Source organism: Larus michahellis, chromosome 3 (assembly GCF_964199755.1).
Source record: "Larus michahellis chromosome 3, bLarMic1.1, whole genome shotgun sequence".
Lineage (NCBI taxonomy): Eukaryota > Metazoa > Chordata > Aves > Charadriiformes > Laridae > Larus > Larus michahellis.
The window spans coordinates 19537050-19549668 of NC_133898.1; the positions used below are offsets into that span (position 1 = coordinate 19537050).

General features: G+C 40.0%; 1 protein-coding gene across 3 annotated transcripts in view; it reads left to right on the top strand.

Annotated features, from left to right (window-relative positions):
- LCLAT1 (lysocardiolipin acyltransferase 1) overlaps positions 1-12619 on the top strand; it is a 120371-nt gene that overhangs the window by 35807 nt on the left and 71945 nt on the right. For all 3 annotated transcript variants that reach the window (XM_074578956.1, XM_074578957.1, XM_074578958.1), the window contains 2 exons: positions 5975-6143; positions 9599-9797. In XM_074578956.1, coding sequence (XP_074435057.1) covers positions 5979-6143; positions 9599-9797 — 364 coding nt within the window. In that variant the 5' untranslated portion in view covers positions 5975-5978. The remainder of the gene's footprint in view (positions 1-5974; positions 6144-9598; positions 9798-12619) is intronic.

A 12619-nucleotide genomic window follows, 5' to 3' on the forward strand; every position in this document is an offset into this window, starting at 1 on the left:
TTTGTACAAGAACTTTGAATTAGCCAGGAACTGTTAAGGAAATGTGAAGCGCGAGTCTCAACGACTGTGAAACTTCTACACCTTTAATTTTAAAGAACCTTTTTGTTTCTAACCAGCTAAACTTCTTTTGCATCCTTTGCCTACTTCCAAGACCTAGAAACAGTTGTGAAGAAAAACTAGTTTTGTTGTAGAGAACAAGCTGTTTAAAACCTTTTGAAATCATCATCATAACAAGCTGTGGTTTGTCTGTCATTCCAGCCGTACCTTGAATAAAAGCATGTAGATGATAAGCAAAACAAGCCAAAATATGATCACTGGAAGATGCCTCTGCTTTATGTTACTATGCAAACACTTTGTTTGCATAGAATATTGTAATAATTTCAAGAAAATAATCTAATAAAGATGCAGTTTACAAAAATGCAACTGTTTTGGAAAGTAATTTGTCCCATCGTAGCCAAGAATTTTTAAAATTAACTGAAATGTAAAACAAAAATTATATTTTAAGAATTACTGTTTCCCGTTACCTGGAGACAGAGCATGTTTTCCTTCTGCTATGGCAACGAGAACATGTGAAGTACAGTACCCCAATAACTTGGAGTTCTGCCACAAAATAGATGAAGAACTACCAGCCCAGCGTGAGGGTGCTGCCTTTCTCACTGTTTGCAGCTTTCAGCCTGAATCTTAAACTAATTTTGACTGTCTCCCCGCAGCTCTGACCCACAAGGCAAATAGAGATGCTTTAATTGCATTGCTTTATGCACCTTAAATGCTTTAAGATGCATAAAGGCCGTAATACATGCGAAATCCAGTGTTAAGAGTGATTGCTCCATTAGGGAAGAGAGAGTTGTCAGAAGCAGTAAAGGAATACTGCTGTATAGAATGTGTTGGGCTGGAAAGGACCTTTAAAGGCCATCTAGTCCAACCCCCCTGCAGTCAGCAGGGACATCTTTAACTAGATCAGGTTGCTCAGAGCCTCATCAAGCCTGGCCTTGAATGTCTCCACGGATGGGGCATCCACAGCTTCTCTGGTCAACCTGTTCCAGTGCCTCACCACCCTCACTGTAAAGAACTTCTTCCTAATGTCTAATCTAAACCTACCCTGCTCTGGTTTATAACCATTGCCCCTCATCCTATAACTCCATCCCCTTGCAAACAGCCCCTCCCCAGCTTTCTTGTAGGCCCCCTTCAGGTACTGGAAGGCCGCTATAAGGACACAGTATTCACAGTATTCTGTACTTTGAAAATGCTTGGGTTCTGTGATTCAGACTTCCTGTCGAATCCTTCAGTTCATTTCTTGTGTGTCTCATCTCTGACATGAGTCAGCTCTGGCTTGCTTTGTTTTGCGACTTTTCACGTTTGTTTTAGATCATTTTACAAGTCCTCATTAAGTACTCCTTTCCCTTTGGGGTTATTTGCTTGTTTTTTAATCATGTTTCGAAGCTGCAGGCTTGTATCTTGCATTGATTTGTAGCTGTTACTTCTCCTGTTGAATGAGTATGTTAGATTTGGGATGGCTGATGTAGATGTCTATGAGGATACTTTGATTGCAAGCTAGGTGTTTAAGCGGCTGAGAAATGCAAAAGGAGGATAATAGACTCCAATAGACAACTCCCTGTTGTCCTTGGTAGTAGATGTCTGGGAATTCATTCCTCAGGTGACTGACACAATGGTAAACTGGGTACCACAGCCCTTGTAGTGCCAACACAAGTGGACACCGGTGTGCTGAGCCTGGCCTGGCCGGTCTCGTTAGCTGAGCCAGCATGGCAACCATGCGGTCCTCGGCACGATGGCTTTCCTTTTCAGCTGGCTGTGTGGCCACTGGGAGCATGCTGCTCCTCGCCTGCCCAGGCAAGCTGGCATTGCAATGGGGGGTGTATGGGAAGGGTATTGCTGCCTCGGGATGGGAGATGTGTGGTGGGGGCTGGGAGAAGGGTTGCTCTTGGGAAGGGAAAAAGGTGAGGATACAGAGCTGAGGGAGGACAGGCAAAACAGGGTTGGTTAGTCAGGTTGCAGCATTGTGAACACAACTGGACTGCTCCAGAGACAGGGTAATTCATAGAATGGTTAGAGTTGGAAGGCACCTTAAAGATCATCTAGTTCCCACCCCCCTGCCCTGGGCAGGGACACCTCCCACCAGACCAGGTTGGTCAAAGCCCCATCCAGCCTGGCCTTGAACATCTCCAGGGATGGGGCAGCCACAACTTCACTGGGCAACCTGTGCCAGTGTCTCACCACCCTCACAGTAAAGAAATTCTTCCTGATATCTAATCTAAATCTCCCCTCTTTCAGTTTAAAACCTTCACCCCTCGTCCTATCGCTACACTCCCTGATCAAGAGTCCCTCCCCATCTCTCCTGTAGGCCCCTTTTAGGTACTGGAAGGCTGTTACAAGGTCTCCCTGGAGCCTTCTCTTCTCCAGGCTGAACAACCCCGACTCCCTCAGCCTGCCTTTGTAGGAGAGGTGCTCCAGCCCTCTGATCAGCTTCGTGGTCCTCCTCTGGACCTGTTCCAACAGGTCCATGTCCTTCTTATGTTGTGGGCCCAGAGCTGCATGCAGTTCTCCAGGTGGGGCCTCACGAGAGCACCGTACTGAAGCTTTAGTAGCATGCAAAGTTGTGACTAATTATTTTGTCTGACCAGAGCTGGCTCTGTACAATTTACAAACTTGTTTGCTGTACTCCTAGCCGAGGAGGTGCTGGAGCTGACTCCCTGTGGCACCGCTTGAGTTAGAGAGGGCACATGGCTTCAGCAGTGCACGGGGTCTGGCGAGCGTGTCAGGTCCAGCCTGGGGCTTCAGCCTCCTCTCTCAGCCCTCCCTGCTCTAAACACACCCAGAGAAATGCTTCTGCTGACCAGCCCAGGGTATGTGCTGTTGGCAGCCAACGCGCCCAGCAGACTGCGTGATGAATACCCATGCTGGACTGTTGGCTACAACGAGAGCATATATAAATGTTTCTCAACTGACACGCGTAGGCAGATGCGTTTTAAATCATGTAACCTATTGACCAGGCTGTTACTCCACCACGTGAACCTACAAATGAAAACAGATGGGTTGAGCGTGTTAACATTTTTACCTTGTTACTAAAATGAGCTTGCTGGGCATTGTTTTCAGGAGGCCAGCTGGATGGTTGCTCTCTGCTGTAAGTTCTTCAAGTTCTCATAGGCTTCTCATTTTGCAGTTTTGCTCAAATTCATTAAGAGCTAATTGTTTTTCTGTTCTCATACCTGTTTGCGTGGTATGTGCTTTATTGTGGTGGAGGTAATTCAGAGATAAAGTCTATTCATTATTCTAGATAAATACACGTGTATATGTGTGAAGATATGTAATATATTATATATAAGCAAAATATGGTACGTATCATACTTTTAAACTGTGCCTGTAAGAGAGATCAATGACAACTAGTAAAAATACACGTGATATCTTTTGTGTCTAGAAATAAACACTACAGTGTTTAACCCAGTGGAATACAGTATAACTTCTATATGTATATATGGTAAGGTTAAAAAAAATGCTGCTGGGGTGCAGGGTGAAGAAGAGAAACTTCAGAACTTCCTCAGGTCTTTGCCATAGCTCAGATACCTTCATCTAAAAAAAAAATAAATAAAAAATTTGTTTGTGAGACAGTCTTTCACATAAAATACAGAAAAGGTTTTTCTTAAATATTTGGCTCTGTGCTATAATTTGAGGGAAGGACCAAGGTAAACTGAAAAGCTCAGCCTGTAAATAAGTGACCTACATTGCTGTCCTAGGAGTCTAGGAGGATGACGGAGCCGTGTCTTCTTTCATTAACTCTGTGGTTACCTGTGTGCAGTGGTCAAGTGTTTGGAAGTGGAACGTGACCCTCCGTGTTGTCCAGCAGCCGCCTGGAGCCGGGGTGTCTGTCGGGTGGACGTCACAGCGTCTGACTTGATGACCAGTGGCTCTAAGCAGCCTCGCAGAGGACCGGAGTGGCTGGCTGAAGCTAAACAAACTCGTGTTCTCTGTCTGCTAGTGGGTTTTATGTGTCTGAAAGCAGTCCCTAGATGTTTCCAGTCATTTTGCTGTGTTTGTTCCTCAAAAAATGCTTGATTAAATCAAGCACATTGAATTTTCATCCTCTCTGCTGCCTTTTGCAGTAGGTCTCAAATCTTGATATGTCAGGAGAAGGCCTTTTCTTCTAGTCCTGCTGCAGTTCATGCTTTTCTTTGCCCTTTCTGTTGTTTCTGTCCTTCTCTGGGTTTTTATTTTTTGTCATCTGCTACCTTTATTTTGAACTTTCCCTACGCAGGTTTGCAGTAACAAATACAAGAAGGCAGCTGGAGCATTGTTTCTTCAAAGTAATGCTCTTCAAGGATCCCTTGATGTGTTAAAATTGATCCTACTTAGTGCGCGCATACATGGCCAGCTGGTTATTTAGTTCTTGCTTTTGGCAGGAAAGATTTGGCTCTGTACTCCAGGATGTAAATAATATGTATTCGTTTGAATTCGAATTTCATTGCGTTAAAATCTTTCTAATATAGCTGTCAGTGAACATTTGTATTTAGCGTCACTTTTTTTGCTATGCTGCAGAAATCGGGCTAAATACAGCTTCCTATATCCTTGTTACATTAACAAATTTGCCTGACCTCTTCTCTTGGTCTTCCTCCAAATGTGTACAGTTTAGGAAATTGTTTAAAACTAAAACTATCCCAAAATAGAGCCAATTTCTTGTTACTTGTCAACATGAAGTAGCAGAAGCAAATCTATGTGCTAGCAACACTAGCATTGCCGTTTCTTGCCTTTTGAATACAAACATTATTGCTATGGACATTGCACAAAACACACTTGAGATAAATCATGCATGTTACAGTACACAAGGCTTAATAGATTACTTTTCCATTGCTTATTTTAAAATTAAAAACACCGGCTTCCTGTTTTTCTTGTCCTGAAGTCCTGTCTATCGGAGCTCTTATAACTTCTAAAATAGTAAAGTGAATGAAAAGCGACTTCTACTTAACCTTTGATTTTATAAACAATTGCTTGAGTCCTAAATAGATGAAAACAGTCTATTTTTAGGCCCTAATTTAGATAATTGATATTTCCACATTTGCTTTATCATAGCTGGTAGTAGTTGCTAAATTGTGAAAGCTTGTAGCTATTACAAATGCTTGGAGGATTGCTGAGTGTTCTGCTGTAAGGCATTAAGAAGCTCCATGCACTGTACATTTCAATTTATAATAAGGGAGTCTAGCTGATAGCACAGACACTGAAATATTTCAAGTCTAGACTACTGTCTTAAAAACCAAAGGCTATTGTCTTTTTGTGGAATAAGCTGGAAAATAACTGATAAGGACAGCTGAAGTACAAAAAGTCACAAATTCTCTAAATCAGAGTGAGCCGGGAGGTTTCAGCCGCTGCTTGCCTGCCCTGTTGTGCTGAAAAGGGAACTGGTGTTTGAAATCATTTGGTCTCGCAAGGTTTGAGTGGTTTCTGAAAGGGGTCACGTGTAGACCCTTAGTTAGATGGGGAAGATGAGTTTCTGAAATGTTGGGTTCAGCAAGAAGAAACAAAATGGAGAAATAGAAAAGCAAAGTTCCCTACTTTCAGAAAGTGAGAACATTGGTACTCTGCCAATGACAGAGGTAATGGCTGAAAAGTTTAATATAACTCTGTTTTAATATAAGCTCTTTTGTACCTTTGGATAATAAAAATAGCTTGCTGAAGATTTTAGAGTGGAACTACACATTACAATAAGTGGAGGAAATCATGATGTAGCTGATGCTTTTATGACCCCTTTAGTATCCCAGTGCTCCTTACAAATCACTGTGTTTATAAAGCCGTTCTCTTACTGCTGCTTGTGAGGTAGAACATTTTGGTTGCATATACTGTCATTATTTATTGTTAGCCATGGGGGAAAAAAGGAGGAATATTACCTTAAATTGAACCTATGGACTTGAAGAATTATGTAACGACTTCTAGTTTATCTCTCTAACATAATGCCAACTTTCTCTTTCAGAGCCATGGTGTCATGGAAAGGGATATATTTTGTACTTGCACTGTTCTTGGGAAGTTTTTTTGGAAGTGTATTCATGCTTGGTCCTTTTCTACCTTTGATGTTTATCTCGCCGGCCTGGTATCGCTGGATCACCGATTGCGTTGTGGCCACTTGGCTCACGCTCCCAGTGGTAAGTTGCAGTTTAAACGAAGTTCTGGGCAACTGTTCCTAATCCCACAATTTAGTTTGCTTACTAATGCGTTTTATTTTGGTTTATTTTGGTTTATTTTGGTTTATTTTGGTTTATTTTGGTTTATTTTGGTTTATTTTGGTTTATTTTGGTTTATTTTGGTTTATTTAAGTTTTTTATGCTTTTGTCAAAACAGGCCTTAACACATTTACTGTCTCTGGAGACTTAGGTTTTAGCTCAGTGTTGCAGATTGTGTGCCTGTCTACAGTCCCTCTCTTTTTCCACAGTTTAATTTATATGTAAGCTAATCCATTGTCTCAGTCAGACTCCTGAAAATGCCTTTTTGTGACATCTCCATCCAATACCAGTTAGATGCTGAGCAGGGAAGAGCAGGTGAAGCACTAGTAAGCAGGAGGATTTTTGTAAATTACAAACTTGCTAAATAAGTTGTCTTATAAACTATTCCATTCAGCTGTGCTCCAACTATCTAATTAGGAGTATTCACTGGTACACTGTTGCTGACCTTCACTGTTCTCTTACTTAATCCTCGTAGAATTTAGTCCTTGTAGTTGAATTAGAGATAAACAGTTTCAGATGAAAAAGAACTTTCCCTCCAATGGAAGTCTTCCTCACTTATAATGCATCAACTTTATAGCTATAGGAGTCGGAAATCAATAACAAAGCTCTTCCCTGAATTGTTCCTGAGGAAAAGCGGTATGAATGCGATCTGTCTCTTCATCCATTCTCTAAAAACCAAGGGACTTTGTTCCTCTAGGCCTTTAAAGATTTGTTTAACTTTTTCTGAAGTAAAACGCTAGATTGGGGTGCAGAAATACGTATCTTGTGGCACAAAGGAAGATTTATCTTTATTACATATCAAATAGTTTCTGCTTTCCTGTTTCTGTCTTGTGTGTTTTAAAGGGGTGTGAGCTGTTTCATGTTCTGAAACTTTTGTCCTTTTCATCGTTAGTAAATTGTAATGAAATTACAATTGATGAAATTAGGAGGGAAGAAATAATTACCAGTAAAGGGAACAGAAGGATTGCTATTTCTTGCCATGATGAAATTTAACTGAGTACGGATAGCGTCACAAAATCAACCCTTTCTCTGTCTGCCGATTTTTCTAAAATTGCAAACTCTCCGAAATGAAATACTGGTTTATTTGATTAGCTGCCTAGGCCTTATAATTCTGGATTATTACAATTAGCTTGTGATAACTTTTGCAGTCCACAAGTTTGATTTCAGCTCAACTGGACTTAAACCAAAATAATGTGAATATCTTTGTGGAAAGGATTCTGTCTTGTAAACATCTTGGGGATTTAGGTTCAGGAAAGGGGTCTGAAAAAGATGTAGCACCTAGCCTTTTTGAGGCTCAGAGCTCATCTGCATTAGTTTTATGTCCTTAACCTACTCCATTCTTAGTCAGAAGAAGCAGGTACTTGGGTTTGTGTCTCCGAACAATAAACCTAATGTTGGACCAGTTGGACTTCAGCAGGGAAGCTCTGACACTGACCTCTGTAGATAAAAGAAACTTCCACCTTCGTCAGTACTCTGCCACATATTATTTCCTTTCTAGCAGAGTCAGCAGGATGGGCCAGCAGGTGGGTCTTAACTGTTTCGGTTTAGTTTGGCTTATACTAGCATTAGGGTATGTAGAACAGGATGTCTGTTCATTATTATGTTTAACTAGATGTTAAATATGTAATAAGATTCTTATTTAACTATCAAAAAAGGCCGCTTCTCTCTTTTCTGAAAAGATAACTGTTTACCGTTTTGAGCTGTGTGTGCTGTTCTGCATTTGCAGTGGTCCGTAGTTACTCTTGATAGCAAATGCCTTTGCTTTTCATTCTGAGATCTCAAGCCATTTGCGATTGTGAGAATGTCATTCCAGTTTTACGGGTGAGTTAAACTGAGAAATTTGTGTTCTTTGAGGTTCTGTGGCACAGAGGTGGCAGAAATATGAACAGAACAGAAAGTTGTTTTACTTCCTAGAGCTCTGTTTAAATCCCCAGGCTTTACTTTTTTTCTATATTATTTTCTGGAGGAAGAATGGGGAGGAGAAGGTAGGGAGGTAATTTGAAGTGCTTCCATTTTTTACGTTACGGCCAGTTGCTAAGTTTATACCTCTAGATGTTCAGTTGTGTTTTCTGGTTTCTTTTTCTGTGCTAACTGGGTTGGACACTGTCCTGCCAGTGGCCCGAACCTTAGGGCCATAAGTCATACCTCTGGGGAATATCTGTTGTCTACCTCCTGTTTCTTGAGATTTTGTACATTTCCACTAGGTATTTAAAGGTTGCAAGGCACTAGCATTCAGTCATCCATATTTTTTAATTATTTGCCTTGTCTTTTGCTGTAACCAACCAGCACTCCTCCATAGGCTTTCTTGCACGATTTGAGAATGTTCAAGGGTCAGAAACCATCCTCAATAGACAATTTGTGTGGGGCCACCTTGTTTTGGAGGTTGAGAGACTTCAGTGGTGTGACTGTGGCTGGAGCATGCCATTGGACTCTGATGTTATATACAACTAGTCTAGTTACACGGTTATGGTCCAAGTTATGAAGCCAGGCCATCTTAAACTTACTGTGTAGCTCTTGCCTGCTTTTTTTCTTTTGATAAACCAGCAACCTATGGTTTATAACTTGACCCTTCAGAGCCACATAGTGGGTAAAGCAAGAAACATGTTTTGTATGTGAACTTCTAGCACCACTGGTTGTTGAGGCAAAATGGAGAAAGCTGTTTGCCTGGCCTCTTATTTGTCTCTTTCCAAGTTTGAGGCATTGTTCGGTGCTTTAGGACAGCACTTCCTAGATGACTCTGTACCAGCATTTGGTGGTTGATGCTTTTTCAAATCGTGGGGTGGAGGCCCAGGCTTCAAGGTAGCACTCTAGAGTTGTACAGACCTCGGTCTGCATCGCTTTACTATATTCAAGCTTAATTGGGGTTCCTCTCTCTCTCAGCTGCTCTTTCTGCCATTAGATTTTAACTTTTTTTGCAGGTGGAAGTCCAGCACAAACATGTTGACCATTTGGACCCAAGCAAAAAGCAAGGCAGCTTCTAATGCCTTCCCAGCCCTGGCAGTATTGGGCAACCGATTATTTGTGCAGCTAATCTAGATTTTTACCTACCATGGGATAATCCCTACTGATTACCTTACTTTTATTCCTGCGTGATAGTATTCTGGGAAAAACAGGGGAAAAGTAAATTTAATGTTGGACATTGTAAAAGAGTGCCTTTTAGGAGGAACTGCTATTCAATTGTTGTTTCCTTTCCCTTAAACAGCTAACTGTTACTGTGGAAATGCTGGCTGCTTTATTAGAAAAGAGTCAGAAGTTTGTTTATCAGTGGTAATGTGAGTGAATAAGCGAAATGGTATAATTCAAATTAATTTGTATTGGTAATGGGCTGATGCTTTTCTTCTGGGAGTAAAGCCGTAATATTGAGATATTCTTTCCAGGCCTTGCTGGAGATGGTGTTTGGTGCCAAGGTGGTTGTCACTGGTGACGGATTTGTTCCTGGAGAAAGGAGTGTCATTATCATGAACCATCGCACGCGAATGGACTGGATGTTCCTGTGGAACTGCCTGCTGCGATACAGCTACCTCAGACTTGAAAAAATCTGTCTCAAATCCAGTCTCAAAAGCATTCCGGGATTTGGTAGGTCACTAAACCTTCTAATTTGAAAGGAAAATGTGTTTTAATTTTGCGTAGCGTGGTACAAACCCTATTAAATAAACTAGGTTTCAATTCTATTTCAGTACTTTTTAAAAAAAACTTGTGTAAAATATATGGTATATTGAACGATTAAACCATAAATCTCCCAGAGGATGCCTGGACTACGTGCGTAAGCATTTCTTTTTAAAGATACTACATGTGCTGCTGTTGCTTATAGGTAAATATATTTCTGCTTTACGTACTGAAAGAATTTTTCAAAATTATGAAAAAAGATTTTATGAGTCTTTTCAACATCTCTTTCAACACTTTGTTTTTGGTGCTATTTCACCCCACATTGCAAATGGTCTCATCAGGCTTCTTTCTTCTTTATCCAATTTATACTATTGAGAAGATTTAAAAAAAAAAAGAAAGAAAGAAAAAGCCCTGTAGGCAATTGCAAAGTTGATGGTTCATTTTAATAACTGTAGTTTTAAATTGAACTCGGTTACGCAAAATATGCTGTACAGGATATGAAATAATCAGTATTTATAGTGATATAGGCTGGAAACGGATCTGAGTTGCACATACTCAGAGAAATCGTTTCAGACAGGCCAAAATTGTCGCACAAATGGTTTTTGAATAAATAGGCAGACTTATCTGAAATAAAAGCATCTCTTTGCATTTTATTTATCTCTTAGATTTATTTGCTGTTTTATACAAAACTAGCTTGGGCAGGATATGCGTCAACTTTATGATGTCGAAAGAGTAACCTTATTTATGGTTCCCTTTTGTCAGGCCATTTATCTGAACAGAGAGTTTTGGCAGGATTCCATACAGAGGAGCTCTCATGCTGTTGCGCTGTTACTGCATTCACTTACTGGGCCTTTAGTCCTCTTAAGTAAGAGCTGCAACTAGGTAACATACTTTTTTCCCTAACAGTCAAACATTAACGTCAGTTTGACTTGACAAAAGACATCTCTTTTAACATTATAGGAAATGGGAAAATAACGTATTTAGATAAATGTTTTATCTACAGCAGAGATGTTTTGAAATCTTGGAATCCGCTGCGATTGCAACTTTTAAAGCAATGATGGAAGATAGAATCAGGAGTATAGTCCGGTAGATTTATAGGTTTATCTCTTCAAAAGTAGGATGTATTTATTTTTTCATAACAAAACATTTATACATATGCTTGTTAATGCCTTTAATAAAATTGGAAGGTCAGCTTCAGGAGCTTGGATGCTATGTTATGCTCAGCAAAATTTGGTTTGTGAAAGGGTCTCAGCAGCTGTTTAGAGGTTGATTGTTATATTTTTTTTTTAAATTTTTTTCCCCCAATTCTTAGTTCTGTGCATAAACTGAACACATCTAATAGACTTGATGAGTAGGCTCAGGCAGAGGGAGCTGTGGCAGGCCAACGTTAGCAGACCATGATGTCGTCTTTGTTCATAGTCTGACATAGTAGTTTAAGCTACTAATAAAATTCTGGGCTCTTACTCCACTTTGTGGGCTGTGATGGTAGAGGTTGCACAGGCAGACATTTAATCCTGTTGTTTGCATTACAGGATGACAATTTCTGGTAGTAGATTGGGTGCCTGGATCTGTAGTGTTATAAACCACTACTTATATGCCAGACATGTAAGCACTCTCCACCATATATGGGCTTTGAGGTATTTGGTTGCAATATTGTGAATTTTAGCTTATTTTTTAGTAGGCTGTTAATAGTCACAGGAGAGGAATCCAGCTAAACTACGTCCTTCGTTCAAGCCATAATTAGATAGTCTAAAATCGTAAATGTTCAGCTTCTATTCTACATAGCATTTCTGAAAAGAGGCTGTAGAAATACATGTCTCCATGTTCAGTCAGCCTGTGTTTTGGCTGGCAGATTCTTGCAAAAATAAAGTATTCTGTATAGCCACATAATTAGGGGACAGTTGGAAAGTGAGACCCTTGGATGAAATTAAGGTTGACAGAAGAAGATTTCATCGTGAATCTGTATGAATTTTGGTGGGGCGGTGATGGAGCAGAAGACGGTGTCCAAAGCGGACAGTCCTGAATCCCATCAGTAAGAGTTAGAATTTCTCCCACTTATCTCTGATGACCCTGCTGTGTTATGTGATAGACTTTTCATAGGTGTTTGTCAGTTTTTGGCTTTTTGATAAATTGTGTCCGGTGGTTTCACCTAAAAGTTTTGTTTATTTTATGAGCTTGTAAAGGCAAGAAGATAACGTGGAAATCAACTGGAGAGTTTCAGTGCACTGCAGCTATAGTTGATACTTTAGATGTTGATCATTTAAGTTATAATATTTTTATTTATAATTTATATAATATAATTAAACCAGCTACTTTCGTCATGTCTTTCAGTTTCATCATTTAATGTATCTATATGACTGGTTGCACATAGGCAAAAGTACAGGATTATGGAAGTATTGATATATTGGCTAAATGTAACTTCTAATAAATCTTTACCTGATGGTAATTTTGCTTTGAGTTTGAGAAATATTTGAATGAATATACTGTATTGCTTTCAGCGGAATTTTTTCTGGTCTTTCAAAGGATTTTTTTACAAGCATTTCATTTAAAATCATGTGTAAAATACAGTTCATAATGCAACCCTTTAATTTTCATGTTGCTGAAAGTCTTGCGAATATTAAGCATTGCATCCTTGTTGTTACAAGTACTATCCCAATTGGGGTGTAAAAATAGGCCTAGGAGAGATTATACTGATCCAAGTGGTATATTTGGTAGGTGAAGGGCAAAGCTTGGAACGCAAATAGATCCAGAGTCCTTGTCGCCCCCTTTGTAGGTTAAAAGTGTAAAGGTGT